This window comes from Ursus americanus, chromosome 32, assembly GCF_024610735.1.
Source record: "Ursus americanus isolate L20-20 chromosome 32, mUrsAme1.1.p, whole genome shotgun sequence".
Classification (NCBI taxonomy): domain Eukaryota; kingdom Metazoa; phylum Chordata; class Mammalia; order Carnivora; family Ursidae; genus Ursus; species Ursus americanus.
Window position 1 is genome coordinate 12,289,640 of NC_142158.1, and position 13,874 is coordinate 12,303,513.

Consider the following 13,874-nt stretch of genomic DNA (forward strand, 5'->3'; position numbering starts at 1 on the left):
TCCACCTGCTCATGTAACCCCTCCCATGACAAAGATGCAAATGGACTCTCTGAGAGGTTTGTGGTTTTCCCTGTTACCTAAAATGAGCTAAGTCTCTGCTCAACACTCATTCGGTACTTTGCAGTTGCAGACTTTGTAAAACAGGAGGGGAAATGGCACCCGGGTCGCAGGTGGGTTTCCGATGAGCTGTGACATCTACACAGAATATGGGGGGAGCCGAAGGCCACACAGTCACCCTGGTAAAGGACTCCAGGAGCAGCAGAGCCCCCCAGAGCCTGCGGGACCCGCACACGGGCACGGACCACCGTCAAGGCAGTGAGTGCCTGCCTCACATAGTCAGTCAGTCTTACCGAATTGCTGCACCGACGTTACATGGAGAGACGGGGGACGCTCTTCTTATTCATCAGAATCACCCAGCACGGGACAGACCCTCACCCCCACACGGCCACGCACCGCCAAATCCAGCCCGGCCGGGGCCGGGGCCCTCTGCGTTAGCAGAAGTTCACACCACACCCGCAGGGACACTTAAGGAAAGGTTTACGACAAAACTAAGACTCCCAACATCAGTTGGAGGGGGAGGATTATAAGATTTTCTCGGTAACCTTCTACATACAGCCCCATCTTGAAACGATATCTCAGAAATCATACAGTGTCCACAAGTTCCTGATATTCTGACCCTCAGTGCAGGGAGGGCCACGAAGCCTCTGAGAGTAGGAAGGGTATCTACTTGGTGACGTCCCTGGCAAACCAGTGAGCACCTCGGGGACTGAGAGCCCAGAGGAGAAGGAGGGGGTCACGCCGCAGTACGGCTCACGGTGGCAAGACAGGGCCGAGGCTGGCCTGGACTGAAGGTTCGGGCTTAGGCCTGGCCCTGACCCCACGTCCACCTGTGATGCTAAGAATCAGTGTCAACTGTATACACGAGAGAGCGGCACAGAGGGGAACGTTCACAATATAAATGCGTATCTGTGAGACGTGCACCGGAATATTCACAAACGACAGTCTCCCAGGGCTGACCCTGCCGCCCCACGAGGGCCAGGAAGGCCGGTAAGACAGCACAAGGTCGGCAAGACAGGGAGAACCGCTGACGTCGGGGGAGTGGCACATGGGACCACCGTCATGACCCTCTTCCTCCTCGTCCATGCACCGCTCGTTACCCTTCTTTCTACCTTTGTGCATGGTTGACTATTTCCATCATGAAAAGCTTTGTAAAAGTTCACCTTTTTCCACTAAGGTACGCAGAGCAGTGGAAACAGAGACCAAAAGTAGACGGGGTGGTTGCGGGGGGCTGGGGGGATGGGGGGGCAGCGTTCGGTGGGGACAGGGTTTCAGTTCTACGAGGTGAAGAGAGTCCTGGGGATGGCTGCTCGACAGGGTGAACGCACTCAAAGCCACTGAATTTCATGCTTAAAAACGGCTACGATGGTAGATTTTGTGTCGTGTGTAGTTTAGCACAATAAACGAAAATCGGGAAGGAAAAAAGTTCATTTGATCTACAAATGTCATTCGTTCTAAGAGTATGAAGGTGCTCTGAAATGGGAGCCTAATTTTTCACCTGCACTGGCCTCTTCTTCGGCCCGAAGTGTGGAAGTGTCGAAGGGAGAGGGGGAGGCGGGGGGCCCCAGTGCACTCACCACAGGCTCCTCGTTCAGCGTCTGCAGCATCCAGTTTTCCAGCGCCTGGAAGTCCCGAGGCCCCTGGTACTTCACAGCTTCTTGGCCAGGCTTGAAAAGCTTCAAGCTGAAAGCGCGAAAGAGGACAAGACAGAAGAGATTTTTCAACCCATCAGACGGCTCCGTGTAGACAGCGCCGCCCCACCGGGACGCGGTCAGTGGGCTGCAGCCAGGCACGGACCTGCCACCTTCCGTTAGAACTTGGGGAAAAAAAGAAAATAATGTCCTAGGAGAACACATATCCACTTAATCCCATGCTTTTAAAAAGTTTCTTCATTTTTTCAAGAAAAATAAGACTGAGCAGAACACATCAAGTCTCCAAGGCTGTGAACGAAACCCCGAACGCATTCGGGGGACAGGCCTTTCAAGCTTCTCCCTGTGGGGTGTCTGTCGTCCTTCCTAGGCTCTAGCAGTGCTTACGGTCTGCATTTGCTGAAAAAACAAAACTGTACTAGAAATGGCACCGTCGTACAATAAACGTATTCCCAGGCTGCCCTGTCGGCTCTTCGACCCTCATAAAGCATGAATACCCAGATTCTGTGAGAATATATGTTTCCAGCTATGAGAACAGCCTTGACATTGGTTGGGATGGTCTGTGCCCTTCCGCACAGAGAAGGAATCTTCTACATGTATTAGCCCTTCTTTAGCTGGTGAGCACAACTGCACTTCCAGATCCTGTATCATCCCGCTGGTAACGGAAAAACCCGCTCTCGATCGAACTTACTAGAAGGTGTCAAGGATGGAGGGGGAATATATGGCCACTGACAGAAGAAACGAAACATGACTAGCATTTTTTGGCCAGCCTACGCAGCCAAGTCACCCCTCCACTTCTACGGCACGTGCGTGGACTTCGGCCGTGGACACTCGGTGTGCGGTAGCCAAGTGTCAGAAGTCAAGATATGTAGAGACCAGAACTGTGGGCTTGAAGAGCTAAGTCCCCGAAGGCCTTAAAACGAAGGTTCGCAGCCGTACAAGAAAACCAGCACGTTGGCCGGAATAAATCACTGCAGGCCTCCAGGCCTCACCCACCCTGAGATCCTGTGACAGACGTAGGGGACGTCCCTAATGTGCCTCCAGTACAGAACAGACGCCCTGCCTTCCCAGTACCTTTGACCTGTACGAGCCGAACAAAACGCCAAACTCTACCCAGTCCAACTAGTATAGCCGTTACTCCGCGAACTTTAACGCTTCGAGCGACTCCAAAGTACGATCTCACAATTACGAATGCCCGCGCCCACCCTGGGACCTCAGGAAGCTCCGGGAACGTGCTGTGCCCACAGAGAGCTAGAAGATGCTTCACGTACTCCTTCACCCCCCACCTCTCTTCCAGCGGGCGCCTCCCCGACCGCGCTCTTCAGGGTGGAACGGGCGTGGAGCCTCACAATGCTGGGAAGGACCAGCACCGGCAAACTCAGTCCCCTTTTCTTTGCTGGCATTTAAATGCAGGAAAACCTAGCCTGTGACTTCCTCTCATTTGGTGTGTACTGAGCAACACACAATTTCTAAAGATCTCTTCTTGTTGGACTGGAAATCTTTGCAGCCTGCCCAAGCCTGAGGTTCCTCCTTAAGTTCACGGAGCGTAGGGACAGATTTAGGGCTTCCCTGACAGACCTTCCTGCCTGGCCAGGGCATCTGGCCCCAGTCCTCACTGCGGATGGGCTGAAGGAGGTGATGGGGAGATGGCCACACGCACAGTACAAGCCCAAAGGACAGCCCCACACTTCCACATGGGGGTTTGCTTTTCCTGGTGATCTGTTTCTTTTTCAAGGACACTGCAGGGAGAAAATCTCCGGGCGTGGGTCACTCTGGAAATCTGCGATCAAAGTCCTAGCACGACAAAAGAGGTGGTGTTACTGGCTGACCTGTGTCCCAGCCTCTGAGCCTCAGAGTGTAGCCTTATTTGGAAATAGGACCCTACAGAGTAAGCAAGCGCCGAGGAGGCTATGAGGGTGGGCCCTAATCCAGGCTGGCTAAGGTCCTTATATAAAGGGGGAGATTTGGACACAGCGAGAGACACGCACTGAGGAAAAAGGCCATGTGGGGGTGGAGGACGGGTGCAGCCGCCCCCGGATGCCGGGAGAGGCAAGAGAGACTTCCCCTCTGGGCTTCGCAGGGATCGTGGCCCTGCGGATGCCTCGGTGCTAGGCTTCTGGCGTCCTGAACCGTGAGACGATAAATTTCTGTTCCCTTCAGCCACCTCGTGTGTGGCGCCTGTGTCGGCGGCCCTAGCGAACCTTCTCCAGCCCTGCCTGGCTCAGTTTCCCCAGAGGATGTGGATGCCTTACTGGCTCAACAGCATGACCTCAAAACGCTTTTCTAAGCACACTGAACCATCCCGAGGAGCATGGGAACCCCAGCTCCCTCCCCGGGCAATCCTTTACTTCAGGTGAAGGTGCCAGGGTTAGGAGGACGTACAGGCCGCGCACCGACCCACACGGCGTGCTCCGACTTGTGCGTTCGTCCCCTGGTGCGTCTCCCGGAGCCCGGCACCGTGTCGGAGCAGTAAAAGCTCACACGGGTCAACACCCGAACGCCCTCGTGGGAGTGTTTTAACGCAGCACGCCCTGCCTCCTGCGTTCTAGGAGAAAAACCTGTCCTGGGCACTTGTGCGTGGCTGTGAGGGTCACAGAGGTTCCTTCCCAAACAATGTTCCGTGCAGCGTGAGCTCACTTCAGTTCTTTTTAAGGACACAAAACCAGTGCATGGTGTTCTTGGAGAGACCATATCTTCTCAATCAGGACACATGATTCAATGTGGCTCTTTTAAAATCTGTGCACAACAGGGCGCCTGGGCGGCTCAGTCAGTTGAGCGTCCCACCCTTGATTTCCACTCAGGTCATGATCTCAGGGTCTTGAGATCGAGCCCCACGTCAGGCTCTGTGCTCAGCACAGTCTGTCTGCTTGTCCGTCTCCTCTGCCCCTCCCCCTGCACGTGCTCTCTCTCTCTCTCAAATAAAGAAATAAAATCTTGAACACCCATGGATAACCTCTAACGGGGTAAGTGCCGTTGCAGCCAGGCAGCTCCTATGACCAGGTGCACGTGGAACCCTGTACTGCCCCCCAACACTTGCCCTTCTAGGCCTCTCACGAACCCAGTCTTACTTCCAGTGGTGTGGCTGGTGGTGTGCAGCCCCACGGCCACATGCGGCCGGCTGTTTAAGCACCACAGCCAACCATCTCGGTTGCCCCTGAGCCTTGAAAGCAACAGGCTCTCAACAGGTGAACCCCTAGCTCCTCACCTGGTGCCACCCTCACTGACGGCTTCTTCGCGATGCTGTTCGTCTAAGCTGCATCTCCTTTAGAGGCGATGCTAGAACGATGCAGAGGACAATGATGCCTCTAGGGAAGGACACCTAGTAGGAAACTTTCTCTCCGGTGATCTAATCTGAATGATGGCACTTATATTAGCAGCAGTCACCAAGGACCAAGAATTCCAGTGTCCTTTACAAAAATGCCAAATTTCCAAATGTTAGGGAAAACCTTAACATTTCTTGGGTATGCTCAGATCAGTGTTTGCAAACATGTTATTTCATGTAACAATGTTGGGGGGGCGGTATCAACATCCTACTTCAGACTCAGAGGTTCAACTGTGTGGCCAGGGCTGCATGATAAGTAAATGGTAGAGCCGGGATTCAGACATGGCTTCTAGGTTCCAGCCCAGAGTTCCTTCCCCTCTTCCATGCAGCCTCTCGGGTTTGAAGGCAGGCCGGGGTTTTATGAGAATTTACTTCATTCATCAATTTGAACAAAAAGTTTGGGAGTTGCAGTGGCCAACCCCCCACTCCCTAACCTTTTGGAAACAGCGTCTTCCCTTTTCTGGAGGAGGGCCCTTCACTTTAACACTCGCCACGTGGTCGGAGTGGGGCTGCCGCCCTCCTACAATATTCTGCCTCTCTGGCCACAAGGACTGTTCCTGGAATGCACACTCCATCCAAGCAGGGCCGGTCAGGACAGCAAAGAGATGGAGAGCTGGAGAGTTATGTCACCTTAAGGGAAGTACAGTAAAGACAGGCCCCCAAGCCCTGGGAGCTGAGTCTCAGAGCTTCTTCCACGGCCTTCTAATTAATTCCCCCTTTTGCTTATTAAGCCAGTTTCCACTTCTATCTCTTAAAACTAAAACATTTAACTGTCAAGGGAGTAAGAAGCACCGCTTGTCAGAACTCCTGGATCCTATTTGGTTACCTTTCTTTCCAACAGAAACGGCCCTTGTGCTTATTGCACGGGAAAGTTCTCCAGGATGGGTGCTCAAGAGTCGGAGTGACCCAAACCTCAGAACTGGTGACAAAGTACGCCCATCGCGTCAAGGTTCTTGTGAACATCGCACCCGACAGGACCCCGAGGAGACCACCGTTTCTGTCACACAAACACATTCTCTTATAAATAAAAAACCTAACTAATGAAAGGCTTTTTCCAAACAAAGCACAAGGAGGCATCTGAAAGAGACGGAACACAGCGTTAAAGACGCTCTTTCCCTAACAACAGGGACATTTATCATCTCCTCACTCCTCGGAACTACAAAAAAAGTTACCAAAAGTTTAGCGCGAACTTTCTTTGGCCAAGTGCAGGTGGCAAACAGCTGTGGAAAGCCCGGAGCGATACTTACGTGGGGTATCCTCGCACCCCCTGCGCGGAGCACACGTCTGAGTCGGCTGTGCAGTCCACTTTGGCCACGTAGACCTTGGCATCCTCCATGCTGTTGTACTTGTCTCCCAGGTCATTCCAAGTAGGCTGCAGCCGCTGGCAGTGTCCGCACCTGGGACAGGGGAGGGGCACAAGCACGCGGAGCCCCGGGTCAGAGGGCGCCACACCCCCCTCTTCAGCCACTTGCATAAGGCGGGAACCTCTCCGATCCTTTCCTTCCACTGCCGCGGGGAAGGACGGCTCGCCCTTAGGACACACCGTCACTCCCCTGCCTCAGCCTCTCCAGAGAGTCCCTGCACTGTTCTCAGCATGAAACTGAAGCTCAGCAAGGCTGTGCCCACCATCCGCCTCGCTCTGGCCCCTACTGCCCTCCCGTTTGCGCTCGGTACACCTGCACCCTCATGCCCTGGCAGTCTGCCCAGAGCCAAATGGTATCACCTGCGGCTTTCTGGAAGGGCCACCGCGTGGCCTGCCCCCAGGAATCGGTACGTGCTCTGACACTCGCCCCCTAGACCCACCTGGCAAATTCCTGCTTGCCCTTCAGACCTGGTTTGGGTGTCACTGCTCCAAGAAGTCAGCTCTGACTCCCCAGGCTGTGTGGTGCCCTTCTCTGCTTCTTCTGGAAAACTCCCTGGCTCCCCCTCTACTGCAGCAACGCTGCCCTGCTCACCATGATCTCTCCTTTTCAGTCAGGACTCTCTACTAAATAACTAAGTATCTGCAAATGGAAGGTGACCTCAAAGTTAGTTCAGTTCTGCGTTTTCTCTAATGAGAAGCTTTATTGAGAAAAGTCTGTGGCCACCCAAACTTCAAAGTTTGATCTCACCAAATGTGCACTTATGATACTGACTGCATGAATTTAGCAGAACATTTTTTAATCGCCTACCATTTAAAATACGTTAACTTAGAATTCTTGCTTCTTTTTTTTTTAATATTTTTTTATTATATTATGCTAGTCACCATACAGTACATCCCTGGAGAATTCTGGCTTCTTGCTACTTTGCCCATTTCTTGGCAGCATCGGCAGCTCTCCATCACTAAATTCACTTTTTCAGTCATATAACTGATCATCTGCTCTAATTACCCGCTGTCTGCAATGCCCTACTTGAAGTCTGTGTGAGCCAGCACTGGACACTCTGTCTCAAGCTTCAAGTTCGGGCACACAGAATTATGGCACATGGGTTTTTTTTTTTCTTTTGTTTTTGTTTTTTTCATTCACCTGGTGTATATTCATGATGTCTACAAAGTAACAAAGTTGCCCCTATTGCTTTTCAAAGTGATCTTTGAAATGTTTGCTTCTAAGAACACCCAACAGTTAAAATTGTCACTTTGTCCTCAGAGTAACTTAACAAAATCAATGTTAAATTTCTTTGCCTCTTTTCTTTTTCTTTTTTTCTTTGCCTCTCTTCTTTTCTGACAGCACTGAAAAGGAGCACTCAATACGTCTGCTTAGAGCTCACGTGTCTTCCCTGTGCAGCACTTTCCTGGCCGGCCAGGAGAATCCCTGCTTTATAAGAAACTCAAACACAGTATGAGTCCCTCTTTCCTGGAAGATAACTGTGAGGGAGAATCAGTGTTCCATGTAAGTTATATTGTTCTATATTAAGTCATATAACTTATATGGTGCCAGTGCCATGAAGACCAGCATTGTTCTTACAGCTGTAGTCCCAGTACCTAGCACATGCTTGGCAGGGACTCAGTCTGGCTATTTCTTAGTGAGGGATCGATCCCCAGGTGCCATGTAGTCAGCACTTCTGGTTGGGACCCTTGTGGCTACAGTCTGCTCCTCTGAGACAGTAGCTGAATTCAGAAGGCATTTCGTGGCCACATATTAGAGCAAAGCCACCTGGTCCTCCCAAAGAGGTGGCCCCAGCCTTGACCTCATTGTCACCAGATTCACCGTGACCCGCAACTGGCCATAGAGAAGCTGTGGCCTGATGTTAGCACAAAATCCACAGCAGTAGGACAACCTTACATCTACCGGGTTCACAGCAGAAATATACAGGGCGTTTTTTCGTTACATGCCACCCCTGCCCCCAAGTCACATGTGGACTTCTAATATTCCAGAGACGGAAGCTGGAAAGAGATGGGGGAAAAGGGGTAGCCCACAGCGTATTCTGTCTGAGCTCCAATCTGTTCTTAAGTTTAACTTTTAGTGGCTCCTGGGTGGCTCAGCCAGTTAAGTGTCTGCCTGCAGCTCAGGTCATGATTCCAGAGTCCTGGGATCAAGCCCCACATCCGGCTCCCTGCTTCTCCCTCTTCCTCTGCTGCTCTCTCTCGAGCACGCTCTCTCTCTCTCAAATGAGTAAATAAAATCTTTTTTAAAATGTCTAATTTTTAAATGCCATCAGAGAAATCCATACACCTCTATTTAAGTATTTTGTAGTAGATTATTAAGAAGCAAACAAAAATTTTAAAAGTAACTTTTCTGGGAGCATCCATCTAAAAAGGAATTTACTTAATACCAAGTGCCCAGATTTGCCGGTCTTGTCCCTCCATCAGTCTAGGACTAGCTGGTACTATGGAGACTCCAAAATTGAAACTCGGTTGGCACTGCATGGACTTTATATGTCTACAGGTCAGTTTTTCTTTAAAAAATAAAGAAGAAAAAAGTCATGGACTTATTTCACTGAAATAGGCTCCAATTAAGTAATGCATTTTATTGGAATAGTTACTCTGAGAATATCCCTTCACAGAATAACTATTAATAATGAACCATTATTTTATGCTACAAAGCATTTTCTAGACCACTGGTAGCTCTAAAACTTCGAATCGGGCTGGTTCTTGGGAAATTGAAACACAATGAATCCCACAGATACACTGTTAATAAATGATAGCTCTGACCCAGACCTGCCCCCGCAAAGATAACTCCAAGCGAACTGAAATTACAATAACAGCCTCAATATGGAAAGAGAAAAAAAGTTTCCTCCAACTTCCACCTGCACATTTTCTGAACAAGCCATTTTTCTTGGGCATCTTCTCTCTCTTCCTTCTACATCCCTTTCCCACATCTCCGTTAGCCTCTCTCCGGCCCTGGGGAAGAATGCCAAATGCTGCAATAAGCCTGCAAACTGCCCTGTGCCCTGAAACTGGCTTTCTGCTGGGCCCCAGGAGAACTCCCTTCCCCGGAACATCTAGGCCCTGTTAGGAACGCACCACCTGTGCTTATGTGAATGTCAGGAAGTTCGGTAGGACAACTCCCAGGGAAGGGGGCTCTGGTATTGGCACGGAGGCCCACACCAACGCCTCCACCGAAGAACCAAGGCAGGAGGAACCGTCTGTTCAGCTCACACTTTCCAGAAGACCAGGCCCCAAGAGAGCAAAGGGGTAGAGGTGCCCGAGGGCAGCCTTGAGTGGAGGGCCCGAGAGCACACCTCCCCATCCACTCGGAGCTGCGAAGGGGTCCCCAGCATTTGCTCTCTGCTATCCGGGGCAGCACAGGACCCTCTGCCTGGGCCACCCCTTCCCACCTCGTGAACACACAAAGTGGGAAATCCCACCTTTGCGAGTTCTTATTTTTTCAACTAATCCCTCCTGCAGGGGATCTGCCCTGCAGCGAGTGCACGGAATCCGACCTCCGAGCGTCCCCGGCCGGACCCCGGTGGCCGCCGCACGTGGCCCACGGGTCCCGGCCGCACCGGCAGGCCACCGCCTCCAGCCGGAGCACAATTTGGGGAGCGGGAGGGGGCTGGGGACCGGCGGGGTGGCCCCACAGGACGATGCCGCCACCTGCCCCTCCCCCGGTCCGGGGATTCGGGGGCGGGGGCACCGGGAGCGGGGGCGGGACGGCCTTTTCCCGGCTGTCCCCTCGGGGCCCGCCCCCTCCTGCACCGCCCCGGCCGCCGTGCGCCACGTCAGCCGCGAGTGCCCACGCCCCCGGCCGGAGCCCGCGCCCACCCAGCGCCCCGGCCCTGCGGCCCCTGGCCCGCCGCGGCCCCCATCTCCCTCCCCGGCCCGGTCGGGCCGCCCCCGGCGCGCAGGGTACGGAGCCCCAAGGAGCGCGGCGCGGCCAGTTACCAGGGCGCGAAGAACATGACGAAGTGCGCGGCGCTCTGGATCCCGTGCGTGAACATGTCGGCCGTGTACAGGTGCTTGGCGTGCGGGTCCTGCCCGTCCCCGCCGTCGGCCGCAGGGGGCCCGTCCGCCGCCGCCGCCCCCGGCTCCTGGGCCCAGGCGCCCGCGCGCCCGCCGCCGCCGCCATCGCCCAGCAGCAGGAGCAGCGGCAGCACGGCCAGGGCCAGCGGCCGGGGCAGCAGCGGGAGGAGGCGTCCGGGGCGCGCGGGCATCACGGCGGGGCTGGCGCGCTCTCGCCGCGGCGGCGGGTCCCCCTCGGCGGCGCCCGCCCGCTGCCGCCCGCCCCGCGCCCCGCCCCGCGGAGGCCGCGCCCCTTCCTCGCCCCGCCCCGCCCCGCGCCCCGCGCCCCGCGCGCGTCCAATGCCCGGCGGAGGCCGAGTCGGCGCGCGCCCGCTGCCCGGCTGCCCAGCGCGGGAGGGCGAGTGGTCCCGGCCGCCAGCACGCCCCAGGGCCAGCTCAGCCCAGAGTAAGGTGACCCGCGGAGGGCCGGAGAGGCCAGGCCGGGAAGGCACAGACGGCGTCGGTTAATCTCGGCCACACACACAAAGACCCTGGGGATTTCGGGCGAAAGGAAGAAGAGAGCTGGCGTCAGCAGGATGGAGGCGCTAGAGCAAAAGTGGGTGGGGTTTGCACCTGAATGAGTCAAAGGCTTGGGCAGACCTCAACTCTGATTCTGGGCCTGTGCTCACAGGTGTGATGAAACCCGCTTTCCGAGTGAAACCCTGGCCTGTTATCCCCGCCCTGTCTTAACTTGGGGGCGAGAAGGAAAGAAGGTCAAAGTGCCCTCTTTTCAGCAAGTTCTGCAGGGCTCACCCTCCAAGACTGGCTGGTGTCCTCCTGCACACCCCATGCATTAAGGTAATAAGGACGAGTGACGACGCCCCTACTCTGGCGGACCCCCCTTGTGGAATGACTGAGAGAGGGTAGCCCCTGGGCTTGGGCGCCTCACAGCCCACACCTGCACACTTGCCTTATTGCATATGGTGACAAGTTTCAGGCTCTGCCCTGGGGATTTGAAGCTGAACTAGGGAGAATCACTGGCTTGCTTCCTGGGATTTTGATTATCCTCAATCTAGGAAACTCCAGGCAGTTACACTTGGCCTGGCGACAGCGGAAGCGCCCAGTGACTCACCTGTCATTACGCAGCTCCAGACTTGGGGTCAGCCACTACTAAACCTTTAACCACAGTTTGCCAAATCCCAAACCGTCAATTTCCCTTCAAAACCTTTCTCCCAACCACTTAAGCTTGAAAAATGGGGCTCACCTTTCACTTGCTGCATTTCCTTTATCTCCTGCAATTCAAACTCCATGACTCCTTCCCGAAGGGAAACCCTAGAACTTGTTATAACCTGAAACGGCACTGTCTCCAAAATCCGAATTAAAGGGTCCCACTCTGCCCAACACCTCTTGTACTTAGAGTCCACTTGTTCAATGTCCCCTCCTCATGACCTCTGAGCTCCTGATCCCAACTGCTCACTACCGTCCAGATTGCTGTGTGCTCCCTTGTCCTCTGACCAGACTGGATCCCATGAATTCTCATACCCGATACCTTGCCATGTTCTCTTGCAGGGAGGCTGGCAAGGCCCGAGAGAGAGTCTGGTTTCCCACTCTGCGCTGTGCTTCCATACCTCTACCAATAACCCCCCTCCACTCTCCTCTTCACCCTCCCCGTTGAACCTGACTTCACACTGCTCTCAGAAAACTGAAGCCAAAAGCATTCTTTTGTGTTTGCACCACCACATCTCCACAAACCTGCACGGTCCCCTTCCCCTTCTTCCTTCTGGTTAAAAGAGTGAAGTGCGGCACCTGGGTGTCTCAGTCGGTGAAGTGTCTGCCTTCAGCTCAGGTCATGATCCCAGGGTCCTGGGTTCAAGCCCCACAACAGGCTCTCTTTTCAGTGGGAGTCTGCTTCTCCCTCTCCCTCTGCCTGCCACTCCCCTGCTTGTGTTCTCATTCTCTCTCTCTCTCTGTCAAATAAATAAAATCTTAAAAAGTGAAGGAAGTCCTAGCAAAGGCCAGTCCTCTATAGTGGCCTCTATATCCACTGTTGGCTGAATAATGCACCCCCTCCCCTGCCCCAGATACCCAGGTTCTAATCCCTGGGACCTCTGACTGTTCCCTTATAGGACAAATGAGACTTTGTGGATGTAATTAGATTAAGGATCTCGAGGTGGGGAGATTATTCTGGAATATCTACGTAGGCCTGAAATGCAATCACAAGTATTTTTGTAAGGGAAAGGCAGAGGGAAATTTGACTACAGGAGGAGTACAGGAGGCAAGCAGAGCAGAGAGAGATTTGAAGATGCTCCACAGGGGCTTTGAAGATGGACGAAGGGACAATGAGCCGAGGAATGCAGCTCTAAAAACGAAAAAGCAAAGAAACGGCTTCTCCCCTAGGGCTCCAAGAGGGATCTTTGGCCCTACTGACAATGTGACTTTGGTCCAGTGAAACTAATTTTGGACTTCTGACCTCCAGAACTGTAAGAGAATAAATGTGTGTTGTGTAAGCCTCCAAGTTCACGGTGGTTTGTCAGAACAGCCAGAAGAAACTGACATGATCTCAGCTCACCTCTCAAGGGCTTTGCTCCTTCCAGATCTCGCGCTCTCTCTGGCGTGGATTATGAACGGCTCTGTCTCTCCTAGACATTTTCATTCATGTACAACATACTTTAGGTCTCCTAACTTAAAGGTAAAAAACATCCCTTAATCTCACAGTCTCCCAGCTACTATCCCAATTCCTCGCTTTTCTTTCATAGCAAAATCTTTCAAGAAGTATCTGCACTCGGGGCGCCTGGGTGGCACAGTCGTTAGGCATCTGCCTTCAGCTCAGGGCGTGATCCCGGCGTTCTGGGATCGAGCCCCATATCAGGCTCTTCTGCTGTGAGCCTGCTTCTTCCTCTCCCACTCCCCCTGCTTGTGTTCCCTCTCTCACTGGCTGTCTCTCTCTCTGTCAAATAAATAAATAAAATCTTTAAAAAAAAAAAAAAGAAGAAGAAGTATCTGCACTTGGGGTGCCTACATGGCTCAGTGGGTTAAATGTCTGACTTTGGCTCAGGTCATGATCTGAGGGTCCTTGGGGTCAAGCCCTGTGGTGGGATCCCCACTCAGCAGGGAGTCTGCTTATCTTTCTCCCTCTGCCCCTCCCCCTGCTCATGCTCTCTCTCTCTCTCTCTCAATAAATAAATAAAATCTTAAAAAAAAAAAAAAAGAATTACCTGCATTTCCTGTTCCACTCATTCTTGAGCCTATGCCACTGTGGCTCCCACACCCACCAGACACCCAAGTCACCAAAGGCGTCCACATTGGCAAGTCAGAGGAGCACTTTGCTCTCCTCATCTCACTGGGCTTCCTACAAGCAACACTGGCTGCATCTGGGTCCACGCATGGTCAAGATTGGTGGCAGCTTCTCTGATCTGCCTCCTACCTTACTTGGGACTCCTCAAACCCCTCATCTCAACCCCTAACATGTTCGTTTCTTAGGGCTTAG

At 53.3% G+C, this 13,874-nt stretch overlaps 1 protein-coding gene across 2 annotated transcripts in view; it reads right to left on the reverse strand.

The window, feature by feature from the left end:
- Positions 1-13,874, reverse strand: part of TXNDC5 (thioredoxin domain containing 5) — a 35,364-nt gene that overhangs the window by 14,502 nt on the left and 6,988 nt on the right. The window contains exons 1-3 of one of the 2 annotated variants that reach the window (XM_045811699.2): positions 10,331-10,633; positions 6,276-6,425; positions 1,635-1,740 (exon numbers count right to left, since the gene is read on the reverse strand). In XM_045811699.2, coding sequence (XP_045667655.2) covers positions 1,635-1,740; positions 6,276-6,425; positions 10,331-10,599 — 525 coding nt within the window. In that variant the 5' untranslated portion in view covers positions 10,600-10,633. Of the gene's footprint in view, positions 1-1,634; positions 1,741-6,275; positions 6,426-10,330; positions 10,634-13,874 lie in introns of those variants that run through there. The other variant, XM_087857973.1, reaches the window with a different exon arrangement.